This window comes from Doryrhamphus excisus, chromosome 2 (assembly GCF_030265055.1).
Source record: "Doryrhamphus excisus isolate RoL2022-K1 chromosome 2, RoL_Dexc_1.0, whole genome shotgun sequence".
NCBI classification, from domain to species: domain Eukaryota; kingdom Metazoa; phylum Chordata; class Actinopteri; order Syngnathiformes; family Syngnathidae; genus Doryrhamphus; species Doryrhamphus excisus.
Window position 1 is genome coordinate 17,317,818 of NC_080467.1, and position 14,089 is coordinate 17,331,906.

The window sequence follows — 14,089 nt, forward strand, 5'->3', positions numbered from 1 at the left end:
ATCAAATATCCTCAGACAATCCAAAATATACTATTTCACCTTCCTCTAGAAGGAAGTTGTCATCTAACTGAGACAGGTGGACCCAAATCCAGTTTAAAAGCAGAAAGTGAAATTGGCTGATACCGATCACATAGATGCCAAGAGCTACTCATTGTTGTAACATTTATTTTCATAGCTTATTTCAAGCCAAGCAAAGCCAATATCCTTGTTTTACCAAAACATGAACAACATGCTGGTATTTGACAATTCATTTATTTCTAGTCTTCTCACATTATTAACTGAAAACCTGAATGAAAGGCAGGTTTGCGCCAAGGCTAACATGCACCCACCACAGAGTCAGAAGTGGTTGCAGAGGGCACCCACGTCACACGTCATCCATAGCCCGACGCAGCCCTGCACACAACCAAAGTTTCTCCTGCACTAAAAGTGCTACATAGTGTCTGCATGCTCCCAAAGCCGTACAGAGGCGCTACTCATACCCACATTTTGTACAGCGGGTAATTTGCTGCTGTTGTGGTAAGCTGAGTCTTGCAATATTATTTTATATATGACATTGTACAGGATATAACAATCGATTCCACCATTTTTTTGGGTTGACTTGAGTACATGCAGGTTTACTCTGCGTTGAAGACCACTGGAACAATAGCTACAACTTCGCTGAAAAGAAACTGGAATAATTCTGTATGTAAATGTCATCTATTTTAATGCTATGACTTATTAAGACAATTAAGACCTTACGACTTATATATATTATAGCTTGATTTTTCCCAACACAATCTTCTCATAAAGGGATTCGTTGATGAGAATATAGTCCTTCTGAGTGATATCTAAGAAAAACAGAGGATCCGGGGTGATATCTGGGTTAAATCCGTCCAGGACCAGCTTCCCCTTCTGCTGCTTAAAGGTCTCCGTCACATCCAAAGAGGGCTGCGATGAAAACATTGACATTCTGAGCTCTAAAAATACAAACTGGATTTCAGAAATGTTCAGAAACATACCCGTATTCTGAGAAACCACGGCCAGGCATATTGAGGAAGTGCTTCAACCAAGTGTCTGTAGAGTTCTGGACCATTCAGTTTGTGTTCCGGTTTTAAAACAATAGCAGCCATGCCTGCTCGGCCTTCGTGCCCTGCAAATGACACAAAGTTTCTCACTCACTCCATGTTCTTCAAGACATAGCATGAACAACTCTCTTTTGCAACTCTCGTTGTGCTACGTGAGTGTCGTTGTCGCGAAAGCATTTCTATGAGAAGCTACATACAGTAAGCTATTCAACTGGACCTTATGGTATACAAATATTAGAAATAGTTGGATGTGCATATCACATTTATTTATTAAAACATGGATAGATTGATGGACGGATATAGAGCGGATCCCAGCGCATTTACGATTGAGCATTCATGGTGTCACAAAATTGTGGGCTTGTGGTTAAAAATATGCATTTTAAAATGTTCACAAAATGGGCATTTTTTCCACAAAACACACACCTCATTCACCCTACGTCAATAATATTTGATAATAAAAAAAAAACCCAGAATTTCTATGTTTATGCCTTCATGCTTCACTGATGTTTTATGGTGGTGGGCACCTCCACCTCCACCTCCAATCTGAAAAATCATCGTCATTTTACAAGAATACAGTGAAAATATTGAGAGAAAAAGGTTGTAATCTAACCAGAAGAAGGAATATGACTATATGACTAAAATAATTTTAGACTAATATGACTAAAACAATGTGATAAACATGAAAAAAAACTTGTCTAAACTTGTCTAAAGAAAAATACATTATTATTTTTAAAGTCGTAATATTACGACAAACAAAACAATGAATAAAGTTGTATATTATTTTAAATTAGGTTGCGGGAAAGGTTATGAGACTGAAGTCAAAATATTATGGGAATAAAGTCCAATTTATGAGGACAAAATTTACAAGAAGAAAGTTGAAATAGTTAGGAAAAACCTAAGCAGAGATAGAAAATAAAGTAAAAATCTTGATGAAAAAAAGCAACTGTAATCTAATGAGAAATAAAGTTACAAATTTCTGGAAATATTATGAAAATATTAATAAAAATACCGTATGTTATTTTTGCGAGAGGCCTTGCTTATGCAGTTCAATCCGACCATGCCATTTAATATTTATAGGGGTGTCAGGATGTTAAATAAATGAATTAATCTCACAATAAATGAAAATTAACTTGATCATTTTGCCATGCCATCTGCATGGGTGTCTGTTTCCCCCCCCCCCCACCAGGGCAGTAAGAGGGTTCACGGTAGGTGCATCGGCTCAGCACTTAAACGTTTCATAGAACAACAGCGAACAGAGTGAACAGCGGATCCCTATTGTATGGCTAGATTGAAAGTGAAAGTGTGAATGTTTACACAATTGAAAGGTCACAGTGAGGTCATGACTTGTAGTGTGGCAGACCTGGTACGGTGACTCCATATACACTGGCCTCTTGAATAAAGTCAAGAAGACATAAAACGTCTGAAACCTCCATCGTGGACACATTCTCTCCTTTCCACCTGTAAGACACAGGGCCCATTCAAATGTTAACATTGATATTAATAACTCACTTAAGTTTAACAATATGAACTCTCATTTAATCATACACTGATCTCACAGCAGGTACAATAATTGTGGCCGTAACCCCACAGTAAGTTAAAACTCAATTCTGTGAAGCCCTGATGTCACTTCCTGTCCGCCTGCCCACTCAGCTCCCCTAGCACGGAAACATATTTACAGCCACACACACAAGCATGCATGTCTTATTGGCTCTCATCGTGTCTACTATATGGGGTGTAAAGGTCACCATTGTTACCATGTAAAGGTGACAATAGGGGTGTTATTTCATGCATACAGGGCTCTAATTGTATTTAAAAAAATGATATTTCAAAGGTCATAAACAGGTTTTCTATGCTCTAACTATGAAAATATTCCATTTATTCATTCATTCATTCATTTTCTACCGCTTTTCCTCACGAGGGTCGCGGGGGGTGCTGGAGCCTATCCCAGCTGTCTTCGGGCGAGAGGCGGGGTACACCCTGGACTGGTCGCCAGCCAATCACAGGGCAATATTCCATTTATAAATAAGGAATCCAATTAAAACGATAAAATCATCAACAAGGTATTACTGTACATAAATAAATTAAATTGGTTCAATAAAAGAAATGTAACTGACAGATCTGAGGCCCATGTTGTCTTGAAAAAATCCATCGGCTTTCCCAGCAGTGTTGGATGTTTGGTTGGATCTACATGTATAAATGAGACTGGTGACCCTGCCTCTTGCCCAAAGTCAGCTGGGATAGGCTCCAGCACACCCCTGCCTTCAGGACTTCAGCAGCACCTCTAGAAGAAGAGGTCCTCCTCGCTTCTGTTCCTGTAAGCTTTCATCAGCTATTGGAACAACATGCCCCACTCCAGAAATGGAAGTATATGGTATTTTTACAGCTTGAACTTAACGTTTTTGCAGACGTTCAGGTGAAGAGGACCAACCATTAAAGATGGTCTCAGGACAGACCTCGGCCCATCCCCTCCCATAGTGAAACTGGTATAATATCACCTACTTGTTGTACTTCCAGTACTACATTATGGAATGAACTTGCCAAACACTGTAAACATGATCATGTGACAAAAATCATTTGATGTAGAAAATGTTTTGTGACAGTGACTACCTGAAAGTGTCTCCAACGCGGTCACAGAAGAAAAGAAAGTCTCTATGGTCTTGGAGCAGAAGATCCCCGGTGTTAAAATAGACATCACCCATCCTGAACACATCCTTGACCAACTTCTTCTCAGACTGGACCTTATTTCCAGCGTAACCCGGGAACCGGTTCATTGGTGTCAGAGGAGCTACCAGGATACCAGACTCACCTGCTCATCGGTGATGTGTTACGATTACTGGCTTTCAGCATTGGTGGAGATGGTGGGATTACCTTTCTGCGCTCGTACACATCTCCCGGAGGCCGTTCTGAGGGGCTCGTATGTTTGCGTGTCATATCTCAGGAGTTCAAATGGCGTTAAAAGCTGAAAGAGCAGAAATGGGAAAGAAAAAATGGCCATTTTAGATGCAATCATCTGACAAATGAGTCTTTTCTACTCCACATCAACTTACACATTTCTACTACAACTATGAGGTACAGATTTCTGTGAACTAGTCATGAACGTACCGTGAATGCACCTCAATAGACATTGTGTTTATAGAAATTGTATTTTTAAAATGTGCCACGTGTCAGATAAAAAAACAGCCTCCTCACTTTGGACACCCTTGGACTAATACAATACAAACCTTGGCCATAGTTTTTTGGTTATTGTACGCTCTCTTGATAATCATGCAGTATATTGGACTCGGTGAAATAACCCACCATGGGGCCAAAGAAACTTGTGAGCGCAGCTATTTGATAAATAAGGTGAGAAACAAGATTTAATTAAAGAAAAGAGTCATCCCAAACAACAAAGATGGCGTCCGTGTGGCCAATCTCACCAGGTTGAACAGTAATTCCACATCAACATTAAGGTCCATAAAAAAAGGTCTTTTTTTTTACTTCCCAACCTTGTTGAAGGCACTTGCTCTTCCAATGGGTCCAATCTCATCCGTGTAGTTGAGGAAGCCAATGCTGGCCTCGGTTAAACCATAACCTTCTCTGATGGTGATTCTCCCAAAGCGTTTGGCAAACTCCTTCCACACGTCTGACCTAAGCCCACTTCCTGCTGCTAGCCGAACTATGTGACTTCTCTCTTCTGGAACCTGTGTGGAGAAGAGGAATAAGTTTGACTGTGGAACGGATGAACAATATTTGGAAAAATCGAGACGTTCCTTCATCGTGACTGCAGTGGAAGCTTAAGTCGACACACCTCAGATTGGCTGACTCACGTTGGCATAGCCACTGCTTGCACATTTACCCGTGACTTGGCCAGATGTACAAAGAATGGACGATAATAAAGGATTTTTTTAACAAAAGCAACCGTTTATGTTGATGTTTTAAAGCACTCGAATATTGTGTTCTCTGGCTATATAAACATGGAACCTACCAAAAGAAAAAGTGGACTCCCGTCTTCTCTCACATTCATTCATCTTCTACCGCTTATTTTCACAGGGGGTGCTGGAGCCTATCGCAGCTGTCTTCGGGCAAGAGGCGGGGTACACCCTGGACTGGTCGCCAGCCAATCACAGGGCACATATAGACAAACAACCATTCACACTCACATTCATACCTAATTTGGAGTCACCAATTAAGCTAGCATGTTTTTGGAATGTGGGAGGAAACCCACGCATGCACGGGGAGAACATGCATTGAACTCGGGTCTCCTAGTTGTGAGGCCTGCACGCTAACCACTCGGCCACCGAGCAGCCCTCTGTCTGTTTTTATAAAGACGGGTTCATGTTTCACTTAAGGATTGTGGATGATGGGCAAAATTCTCCCCAAAAGTGAGCATTTCCTTTAAATGATCTTTATTCATGAAGCAGATCTCAGTTTTTACGCTATTTATTCACAAACTCCACACAGAAATGGCCGAAGGTGGAATTGAACTTGGGTCTACTAGCAATGAGGCCTGCATGCTAACCACTCGTCCGCCGTGCAGCCGACTACCATCAGACAAAAAAAATTTGTTTCTACCTTTTTATGCAAAAAAAGTTTTTTTTACATCAAAATAACAACTACTTACATTTTTCATGTTTGGAAAGAAAATGTGTGTGCGCATGCATTTGTTCAAATTTGTTAAAACCCTCCCCACGCTACGTTCCTGCACAATGTTGCTGTTGTATGCTTTTTCTATTCAAATTCACATACCAGCTCTTATCATTGCACTACTGCCACCATTCTGGACATTTTCATGGCTTAAAACTGCTCTAAAACATCCATTAGTGTGCCTCTCACAAGAAAAAGGTAAATACGCATTTGGGATCTGAAGTTTGGATTATAAAAATATATAAATACAGATGTTGGTATTGAAAAGTTAATCAATTCCTCCGGTATTAACTACTCTTCTGCCATAATCATTTTTAAAGTGCAAACAATATTGTATATAGCAAGAAATTCACAGCCTGTACAAAATAACACCTTAAAAGAGACTACAGTATTTTCAGAATGTGTCAAGGGCCAATAAAACGGCCGCAGATGCACTTTGAACACCCCTGCCCAAGAAGGACCAAATCAATATGAACCAATGACACGAAGAAACAGTTAGTACTAGTTTGGTCAACATATCAGAAAAGAGGCTAAAATATCATATATATACATTTCCACAGTCAAAGTCGATGTGTGTGAAAATAAAGAAAAAAGCAAGAATCACAAAATAATGGTTTAAAAGGTTCAACTTACTCTGGGATGGGTGACCAAATATCGACAGAGCTCTCCGATGTATTGCACCACAGTCACCTTATATTTCACACAATCCTTCCAAAACTGACTGGCTGAAAACTTCTTCTTTAAGACACAAGTTGCACCTTTGATACAATGTAGAGAAAGAGAGAACATAGTATGTATAAGCTATAGGAACATCAGTATTGAAACTATTACAATATAATTAGGGATGTCCGATATTGGCTTTGTGGCTGATAACCGATATCAACCGATACCGATATATGTAACATCACATACTGTACAGTGGTATGAAAATGTTTGCATCATTTTCAAGATTTTCCTTTATAAAGGACTGGGATCAGCCATATCAGTTAAAGAACATCAATATTTAGTAGATCCTCCTTTTGCAGAAATAAATGCTTCCTGTAGCTTCCAAGGGGGTTCTAGATTTTGATTGAGGGTATTTTTGACCATTCCTCTTTCCAAAACATCTCCAGTTGAGTCGGGTTTGATGGTTTCCAAGCCCACTTTAAATCACACCACAGATTTTCAATAATCAATAATCAATAATCTCCATGGCCTCTGCTTATCTGACTGGGCCTTAACTAGAACTGTGCCTGTGGACTTCCATTTCCTCACTATGTTCATCAGAGCGGAACCTGACAGCTGAAATCTCTGAGCTAGCTTATGGAATGGCTGATCCCAAAAATGTATAAAGTAAAATCTTGAAAATTATCAGGGGGTGCCCAAACATTGTCATACCACTGTATATGTTTTTCTTGACTAAAATTGCTGAAAAGTAACAACACTCTTACATGAGTACAGTTGTTTTGTTGGCTTCTCCACCCATCCCCAATACATTACATATTTTATACAAGAATGAAAAAAAACCTTTGCCTAAATGATGCATTTTCTAGCATAAAATTGGCCATATGAAGCAACATCGAAATACAAAGCATGAAGGAGACTCATTCAAATTGTGAACGTAGTATTCCGCACCGGTCACTAGATGTCAGTAATGTTACTTTAATGTTCAGTGAGACTGGGTGGCCAGAACAACAGGCATTTACTGCAGGTTCGAAATATGTTACGACAGTCACTATAATAACATACTGTATTTTCCAGACTATAAGTCGCTAGCACTATAAGTCGCACTAGACCATAAGTCCAAGAAAACAGGAAATGCATGAGTCATGGCTAATTATGCAAATGACATGGTGCCACCTGGGTCTCCCCAGATCGATGATGATACTGTGATGCTTTCCTTACTGATATCAAATGTGCTTACCAAGCTGTATGGTTCCTCCAATTCCTAACAGGGAAGCAGACATGTGGTAAAGAGGAAGGGTGATGTAGATGATGTCATCAGATGTAGCCCCACATATCTGAAAGAATGCCATACTCATAATGGCTTTTAGATGACTTACACAGGCGGCCTTTGGGAGACCTGTCCAGGAGAAGGAGAGACCACCAGTTAGGGCTGACACCATACAGTGTAGAGTTAATAACATATTGGGTATTTTAAAAATAACTCAGATAGTATTTTAAGAAATGATGCAATGAAACAGCATTTATTATTCATAGTAACTCTTATACGATACCTGTTGTGCCGGAAGTAAATATGAAGAGGAAATTGGACATGATGTCAACTTTGGGAAGCTCAATTTGGTTTTCTGTTGAGCTGTTTTCCACCTTATCCAATAAACTGACAAAATCCTCTGAAGGCGCTGAGTGCTGTACCACAAACACAGTCATGTTGTCCTTCTTCAGGTCAGGGAGCACACCCTCCGCCAAATGGACCAAACCTGCATAGACAGACACAAGGAGGCGGAGATTTGGATCTTCCACCAGACCTGACTGCCTGCTGTGATGCAACCATGTTATTTTACTGGCATGTGGATGTATTTTGCAGACGTTGTCCGGACCGCAAGTTGTGCAAGTTTCAGATAATGACGTTTGCGCTAGTGGCGGGCAAAACCGTTAATTTCAGTGGACCGGATCATTGCGGTTCATTCAGTAAAAAGATCCGTTCATTTTCTGTGCATAGGCCCGGTCAGCCGTGTCGAGTCAGTCCGTCACTCATGTTCACGTTCGTTCCGACTCAACAGCACAACAACACGTGATGACGTGACGTGAAATGTCAAGTATTATTACAGCCCTACGTATCGGAGCATCTAAGCTCCCCGGTCCCCCACAGGTCTCGGTCTTTCAGTCAGCTAACCCCACCCACCCACAGAGCGAGGAGCGACAGTAGGATAAGACAGGCAAGCACGCAGATGGTCCCGCCGTCCAAAAGGAACGGTGCACTGACTCTCCAGCCAATCAAAAAATAGCATTTGCAACTGAACGGAACGAACGGAAATTTTAGGGGCGGTGCCCTCGTTCATTCCGTTCACAAAAAAGAACTAGTTATTTTGACCCGTTCGTTCATGACCAACACACCACTAGTTTGTGCATTTCTAAGTGAGTCCTGAAGGAAGTTTGGGATGGCACAAAACGCTCGGTTTCAAAGGGTGTTGTAAAACTGGAGTTTTGTGATGTCACAGATCGCCGGGCATCCCTATATGTGCACGCGTTGTAGCGCAGATGTACTCTCTGCCCTCCCCCAAGCTGTGCTTTTGTGTTTCAGATGTTAACGATGGCTCACGAGAAGTGTTTGTTTAAAATTCCTAATTACGTATCAGGTCCAAGTGGTTGGAGTTCCTGATTTCCTACTAGCAAAAGAAATGCATTGTAATCTGTCAATGGCATTTCAAACTGGACTGTTTTGTGAACATTGGCCAGTATGCAGCTGGACTAGCCGACAAACTGTTGCTGAAGCCTGACGCCTTTCTGACGTTACTTGGTCGTGTGGAAGAGTCAGAAGAGCAAGCAGTAAGTAACAATTTAGTCATGGAGCAAAAGCGCTTGCCTGTGTAGCATTATAGAGTGTGCATTGCTAATAGCAGTTTCCCACTACAACCAGTGGCTTTACCCAAGTATTTTAAACATTGGTAGTCCCCCAAAAAAGGTATAATGACCACTTTACACGTTACCAATGCTAAAGCGACTTACCAGACGTCTTGAAGTAACCTCTTTGTTGAGAACCTTTGAACTGTCCAGTCTCTACTTTAAGTCTGTTCAGTCTGCAGTGAGGAACTCTGTACCTTGTACCCGATGGTAGCAGCTCAAACTCACTATGCAGGATGTGTCATGGATCATTGATGATTTTATTGGCTTGTTACGGAGTGGCCTCATAAATCTTTAGACTCGCAGTGGTCTTTTGTACCAATAATTTTACCAGTGGCATGAATTAGCCGACTTAGTTTATCTTTGGTTGCACAGGTAGGCTACAAAGCCAAGATGTGATACTGCTGTTGGAATGTGCAGTAGATCCTGCCAGTGTGTGTGTGTTTGTCAGTGAAGATACTTGTGTGACTGCACCTGAGCAATGGCTTGCTTGGATGGTCAAACACAATTTCCTCGGTCTTGTTCACATTTAAAACAAGATGGTTATCATCACACCAGTCCACAATCCTCTGAATTTAGTATTCGGATATGTCATGGTTATTTTTCAAGTGCCAGATTTGAAGTGTCATCATAGAACTTAATGATGCAATTAAAACAAAAACTTAGCAGCACTGGCCGCATTTCTTGTCAATGTGCCAGTAACACACTTGGATTGGCGTCACAATTTTAATAATCAATAGATGATCCAATGTCAGTAAACATTGCGTGTGAATTCTGAAAGCCTAAGCTTTGGAAAAAGTATGGAAATCGAAATGTAGAAGGAACAGCAGTTTGGCTGCTGAAGCTGGACTGAAATGCTGTGGAAATATGTAGAAGTGTAGAATGAATGTCAGAATAGTTTGGAATCTGAGCTGAAGCTGTACCAAAATGCCTTCTGTGTGATGTATAGTAATATAATTTTATACAACATGACAAATTCCGACCTGGGAATTGAACTACAAACATTTGGGTTGGGAAGTATTACTCCAACCAACCAAGCCGTGTGACTGTAGTGATTCAGTAATAGAAAATGTGAAACACCTGCATAAATGGGCATTTAAATTGCCCAGAATATGAAATAACACCAGAAACCGGAGTACCCGGAGAAAACCCATGCATGCAGAGGGAGAACATGCAAACTCCACACAGAGATGGCCGAGGGTGGAATTCAACTTGGGTTTCCTAGCTGTGAGGCCTGCGCGCTAACCACTAATCCGCCGTGCAGCCCTCTGTCTGTTTTTATATCTTTAAAATGTACAGAAAGACGTGCTCAGGAGCCACCTAGGACCGGGCTCACGAGCCACCTAGGACCGGGCTCACGAGCCACCTAGGACCGGGCTCACGAGCCACCTAGGACGAGGCTCAAGAGCCACCTAGGACCGGGCTCACGAGCCACGTAGGACCGGGCTCACGAGCCACCTAGGACCGGGCTCACGAGCCACCTAGGACCGGGCTCACGAGCCACCTAGGACGAGGCTCACGAGCCACCTAGGACGAGGCTCACGAGCCACCTAGGACGAGGCTCACGAGCCACCTAGGACCGGGCTCACGAGCCACTTAGGACCGGGCTCACGAGCCACCTAGGACCGGGATCACGAGCCACCTAGGACCGGGCTCACGAGCCACCTAGGACCGGGCTCACGAGCCCCCTAGGACCGGGCTCACGAGCCACCGAGGACCGGGCTCACGAGCCACCGAGGACCGGGCTCACAAGCCACCTAGGACCAAGCTCACGAGCCACCTAGGACCGGGCTCACGAGCCACCTAGGACCGGGCTCACGAGCCACTTAGGACCGGGCTCAGGAGCCACCTAGGACCGGGCTCAGGAGCCCCCTAGGACCGGGCTCACGAGCCCCCTAGGACCGGGCTCACGAGCCACCGAGGACCGGGCTCACGAGCCACCTAAGACCGGGCTCACGAGCCACCTAAGACCGGGCTCACGAGCCACCTAGGACCGGGCTCACGAGCCAGCTAGGACCGGGCTCACGAGCCACCTAGGACTGGGCTTACGAGCCCCCTAGGACCGGGCTCACGAGCCCCCTAGGACCGGGCTCACGAGCCACCAAGGACCAAGCTCACGAGCCACCTATTGGAGACCCCTGCTCTACATTAGTCCAATATGTCAGTTGACGCTAAGGTGCTTTGTCCTGCCACTGGTAATTATGACAGCAAGTGATATCTTTACACATGTCGGTGCCTGTCTTGGAAAACACATTCCATGTAGTACTACCATGATTATGGAAACACAGAAACAGTGCAATACCTGTGCCCACAACAAGTGCCTTGGCTCCGCAAGTCTGGATGCAGTGAAGCACCGATTTGGATTTATTGTTGGTGTTCAGAAATGCGACTTGACAGCCCAGTTTACAAAGTCCCAGCCACACGCTCATAAAATCCGGTTCGTTGCACATCAACAGCGCAACAATGTCTCCTTGTTTTAAAGACATCTCCCCGAATAGGTTCGCAAACTGGTTACTTCTTCTGTCCACATCTTGGTATGTTAGCGTCTGGTCCTCGTAGATAATGAAGGCTTTGTCGGGGTTCCTCCTCACTTGAAGGAGAAAGCCGTCCAGAAATGTGATCATGCCTTGCTGCGCCCGAGCCTGCAAAGACTTTCTGTACATCCGGAGTTTCCAGTAATACCTTAAATCCAGCCACAGGAAAGGATAAAACACTTTCTGGTAGACAAGAAGAGCCAGTAGCCCGGCTAAAAGAGTAAACACCGCCGTTAGCATCGTGGTGGTAAAAATACTGTTTCTCAAAAGCACACTAAACAGACAGGCAAACGCTTGATAGGTAGCTGCGCATGCGCAATGCATGGATCGGGAATAGGGGTGTCCAAACTTTTTTCCAGCGAGGGCCACATAGTGAAGAATGAAAGAATGCAAGGGCCACTTTCATATTTTCACATATAGCTATGACAACAAGCTATATACAAAATATTATTATGGAGGAACTTTACTATTTACACAATTTATGTTGTTTCTTTAAAAATATATATTCAATAAACTTCCTGTGTAAAATTTCTTTTCATAATATTTTCACTTTATTCCCAAAATATTATAACTTTTTCTTTTCCAAACTTTTTTTTTCTCATAGTATTTTGACTTTTTTAATGTTCATTCATTCTTTTTCTACCGATTTTTCCTCACAAGGGTTGCGGTGGTGCTGGAGCCTATCCCAGCTGTCTTTGGGCGAGAGGCGGGGTACACCCTGGACTGGTGGCCAGCCAATCACAGGGCACATATAGACAAACAACCATTCACACTCACATTCATACCTATGGACAATTTGGAGTCGCCAATTAACCTAGCATGTTTTTGGAATGTGGGAGGAAACCGGAGTACCCGGAGAAAACCCACGCATGCACGGGGAGAACATGCAAACTCCACACAGAGATGGAATCGAACCGTGGTCCCCCGAGCTGTGAGGTCTGCACGCGAACCACCCCCTCCACCGTGCCGCCCTTTTTAAATGTTATTCTTCTTTAATATTTTAATTTTATATTTAGATTTCAACTTTTAGATTTTCACATTTCAAATTTCTTCTTCGAAACTTCTTGTCTTTATTCCCATCATCTTTTTTTTTTACTTTATTCTCATACAGTTATAACCTTTTGCCCAACTAGCATGTTTTTTGAATGTGGGAGGAAGCCGGAGTACCCGGAAAAAACCCACACATGCATGGGGAGAACATGCAAACTCCAGATGGCCGAGGGTGGAATCAAACTCGGGTCTCCTAGCTGTGTGGCCTGCACGCTAACCACTCTCCACTGTACATAAAAAGAAAAGTTGGCTTTTTGAGCTCACCTCGGACCTGTTTGTGATAGGTGACCCCACCGGGAGCATAAAAGCCCCGGACAACGTACAGCAGCGCCTCCATCATGTTACAGTTTTTCTCGATTGTTTAAACACATTTTCTGAAAGGATGCCTCATATTCTCAGAACTCTACACACAAATCCAAAAATCACTCACACATTTCTTAAAACCCCTCAATTCTCCTGCAAAATGAAACTTTACATCCAAAAGAGTCTTCATTCTTCTCAAAATGGTGTTTTGTCTCCAAATGACGCACACAAACCACTATATGAACAAACATTTATATGAACCAGTTGAACACTGATGTGCTCAGTGTAAAACACTGGGATTACATCATATTCATCATGACTTGTGTTCAGTGTGACACTTCTTGCAAAATGTTTTAGAATTGTTTTTTTGTTTTTTTTTGCTATTTTTTTTTACTCAGAACACAAAATTACACAGAAATATATTTTTCCACACTAAAACAATCTAGGAGACCAAGGTTCAATCCCACCCTCGGCCATCCCTGTGTGGAGTTTGCATGTTCTCCCCGTGCATGCGTGGGTTTTCTCCGGGTACTCCGGTTTCCTCCCACATTCCAAAAACATGCTAGGTTAATTGGTGACTCCAAATTGTCCATAGGTATGAATGTGAGTGTGAATGGTTGTTTGTCTATATGTGCCCTGTGATTGGCTGGCGACCAGTCTAGGGTGTACCCCGCCTTACGCCCGAAGACAGCTGGGATAGGCTCCAGCACCCCCCGCGACCCTCGTGAGGAAAAGCGGTAGAAAATGAATGAATGAATGAAACAATCTAGGAAGCGTTCATCACAGCCAACACAAAGTTCCACATACGGTGGTCTGTATCTAAATGTATACAGCTTCAGTTAAAGAAATAATAATAATCATAAAGAAAAAAATCAATCAATAACAAAGCAAAAGACTATGCTGCATCACGTCTTCTGTTTGGGTCAGGCCACAGCACCTCATCTACATCAC

At 42.7% G+C, this 14,089-nt stretch overlaps 1 protein-coding gene across 1 annotated transcript; it reads right to left on the bottom strand.

Annotated features, from left to right (window-relative positions):
• Positions 1-117: 117 nt before the first annotated feature.
• On the bottom strand, positions 118-12,081 carry LOC131119839 (long-chain fatty acid transport protein 6). The gene is made up of 10 exons (XM_058064771.1): positions 11,554-12,081; positions 7,904-8,107; positions 7,591-7,749; positions 6,321-6,445; positions 4,550-4,744; positions 3,933-4,023; positions 3,672-3,870; positions 2,425-2,522; positions 999-1,129; positions 118-927 (listed from the first exon to the last, which is right to left on the bottom strand). The coding sequence occupies exons 1-10, from the start codon at positions 12,023-12,025 to the stop codon at positions 751-753; spliced, it is 1,851 nt and encodes a 616-aa protein (XP_057920754.1). The 5' UTR covers positions 12,026-12,081; the 3' UTR covers positions 118-750.
• Between the last annotated feature and the right edge of the window lie 2,008 nt (positions 12,082-14,089).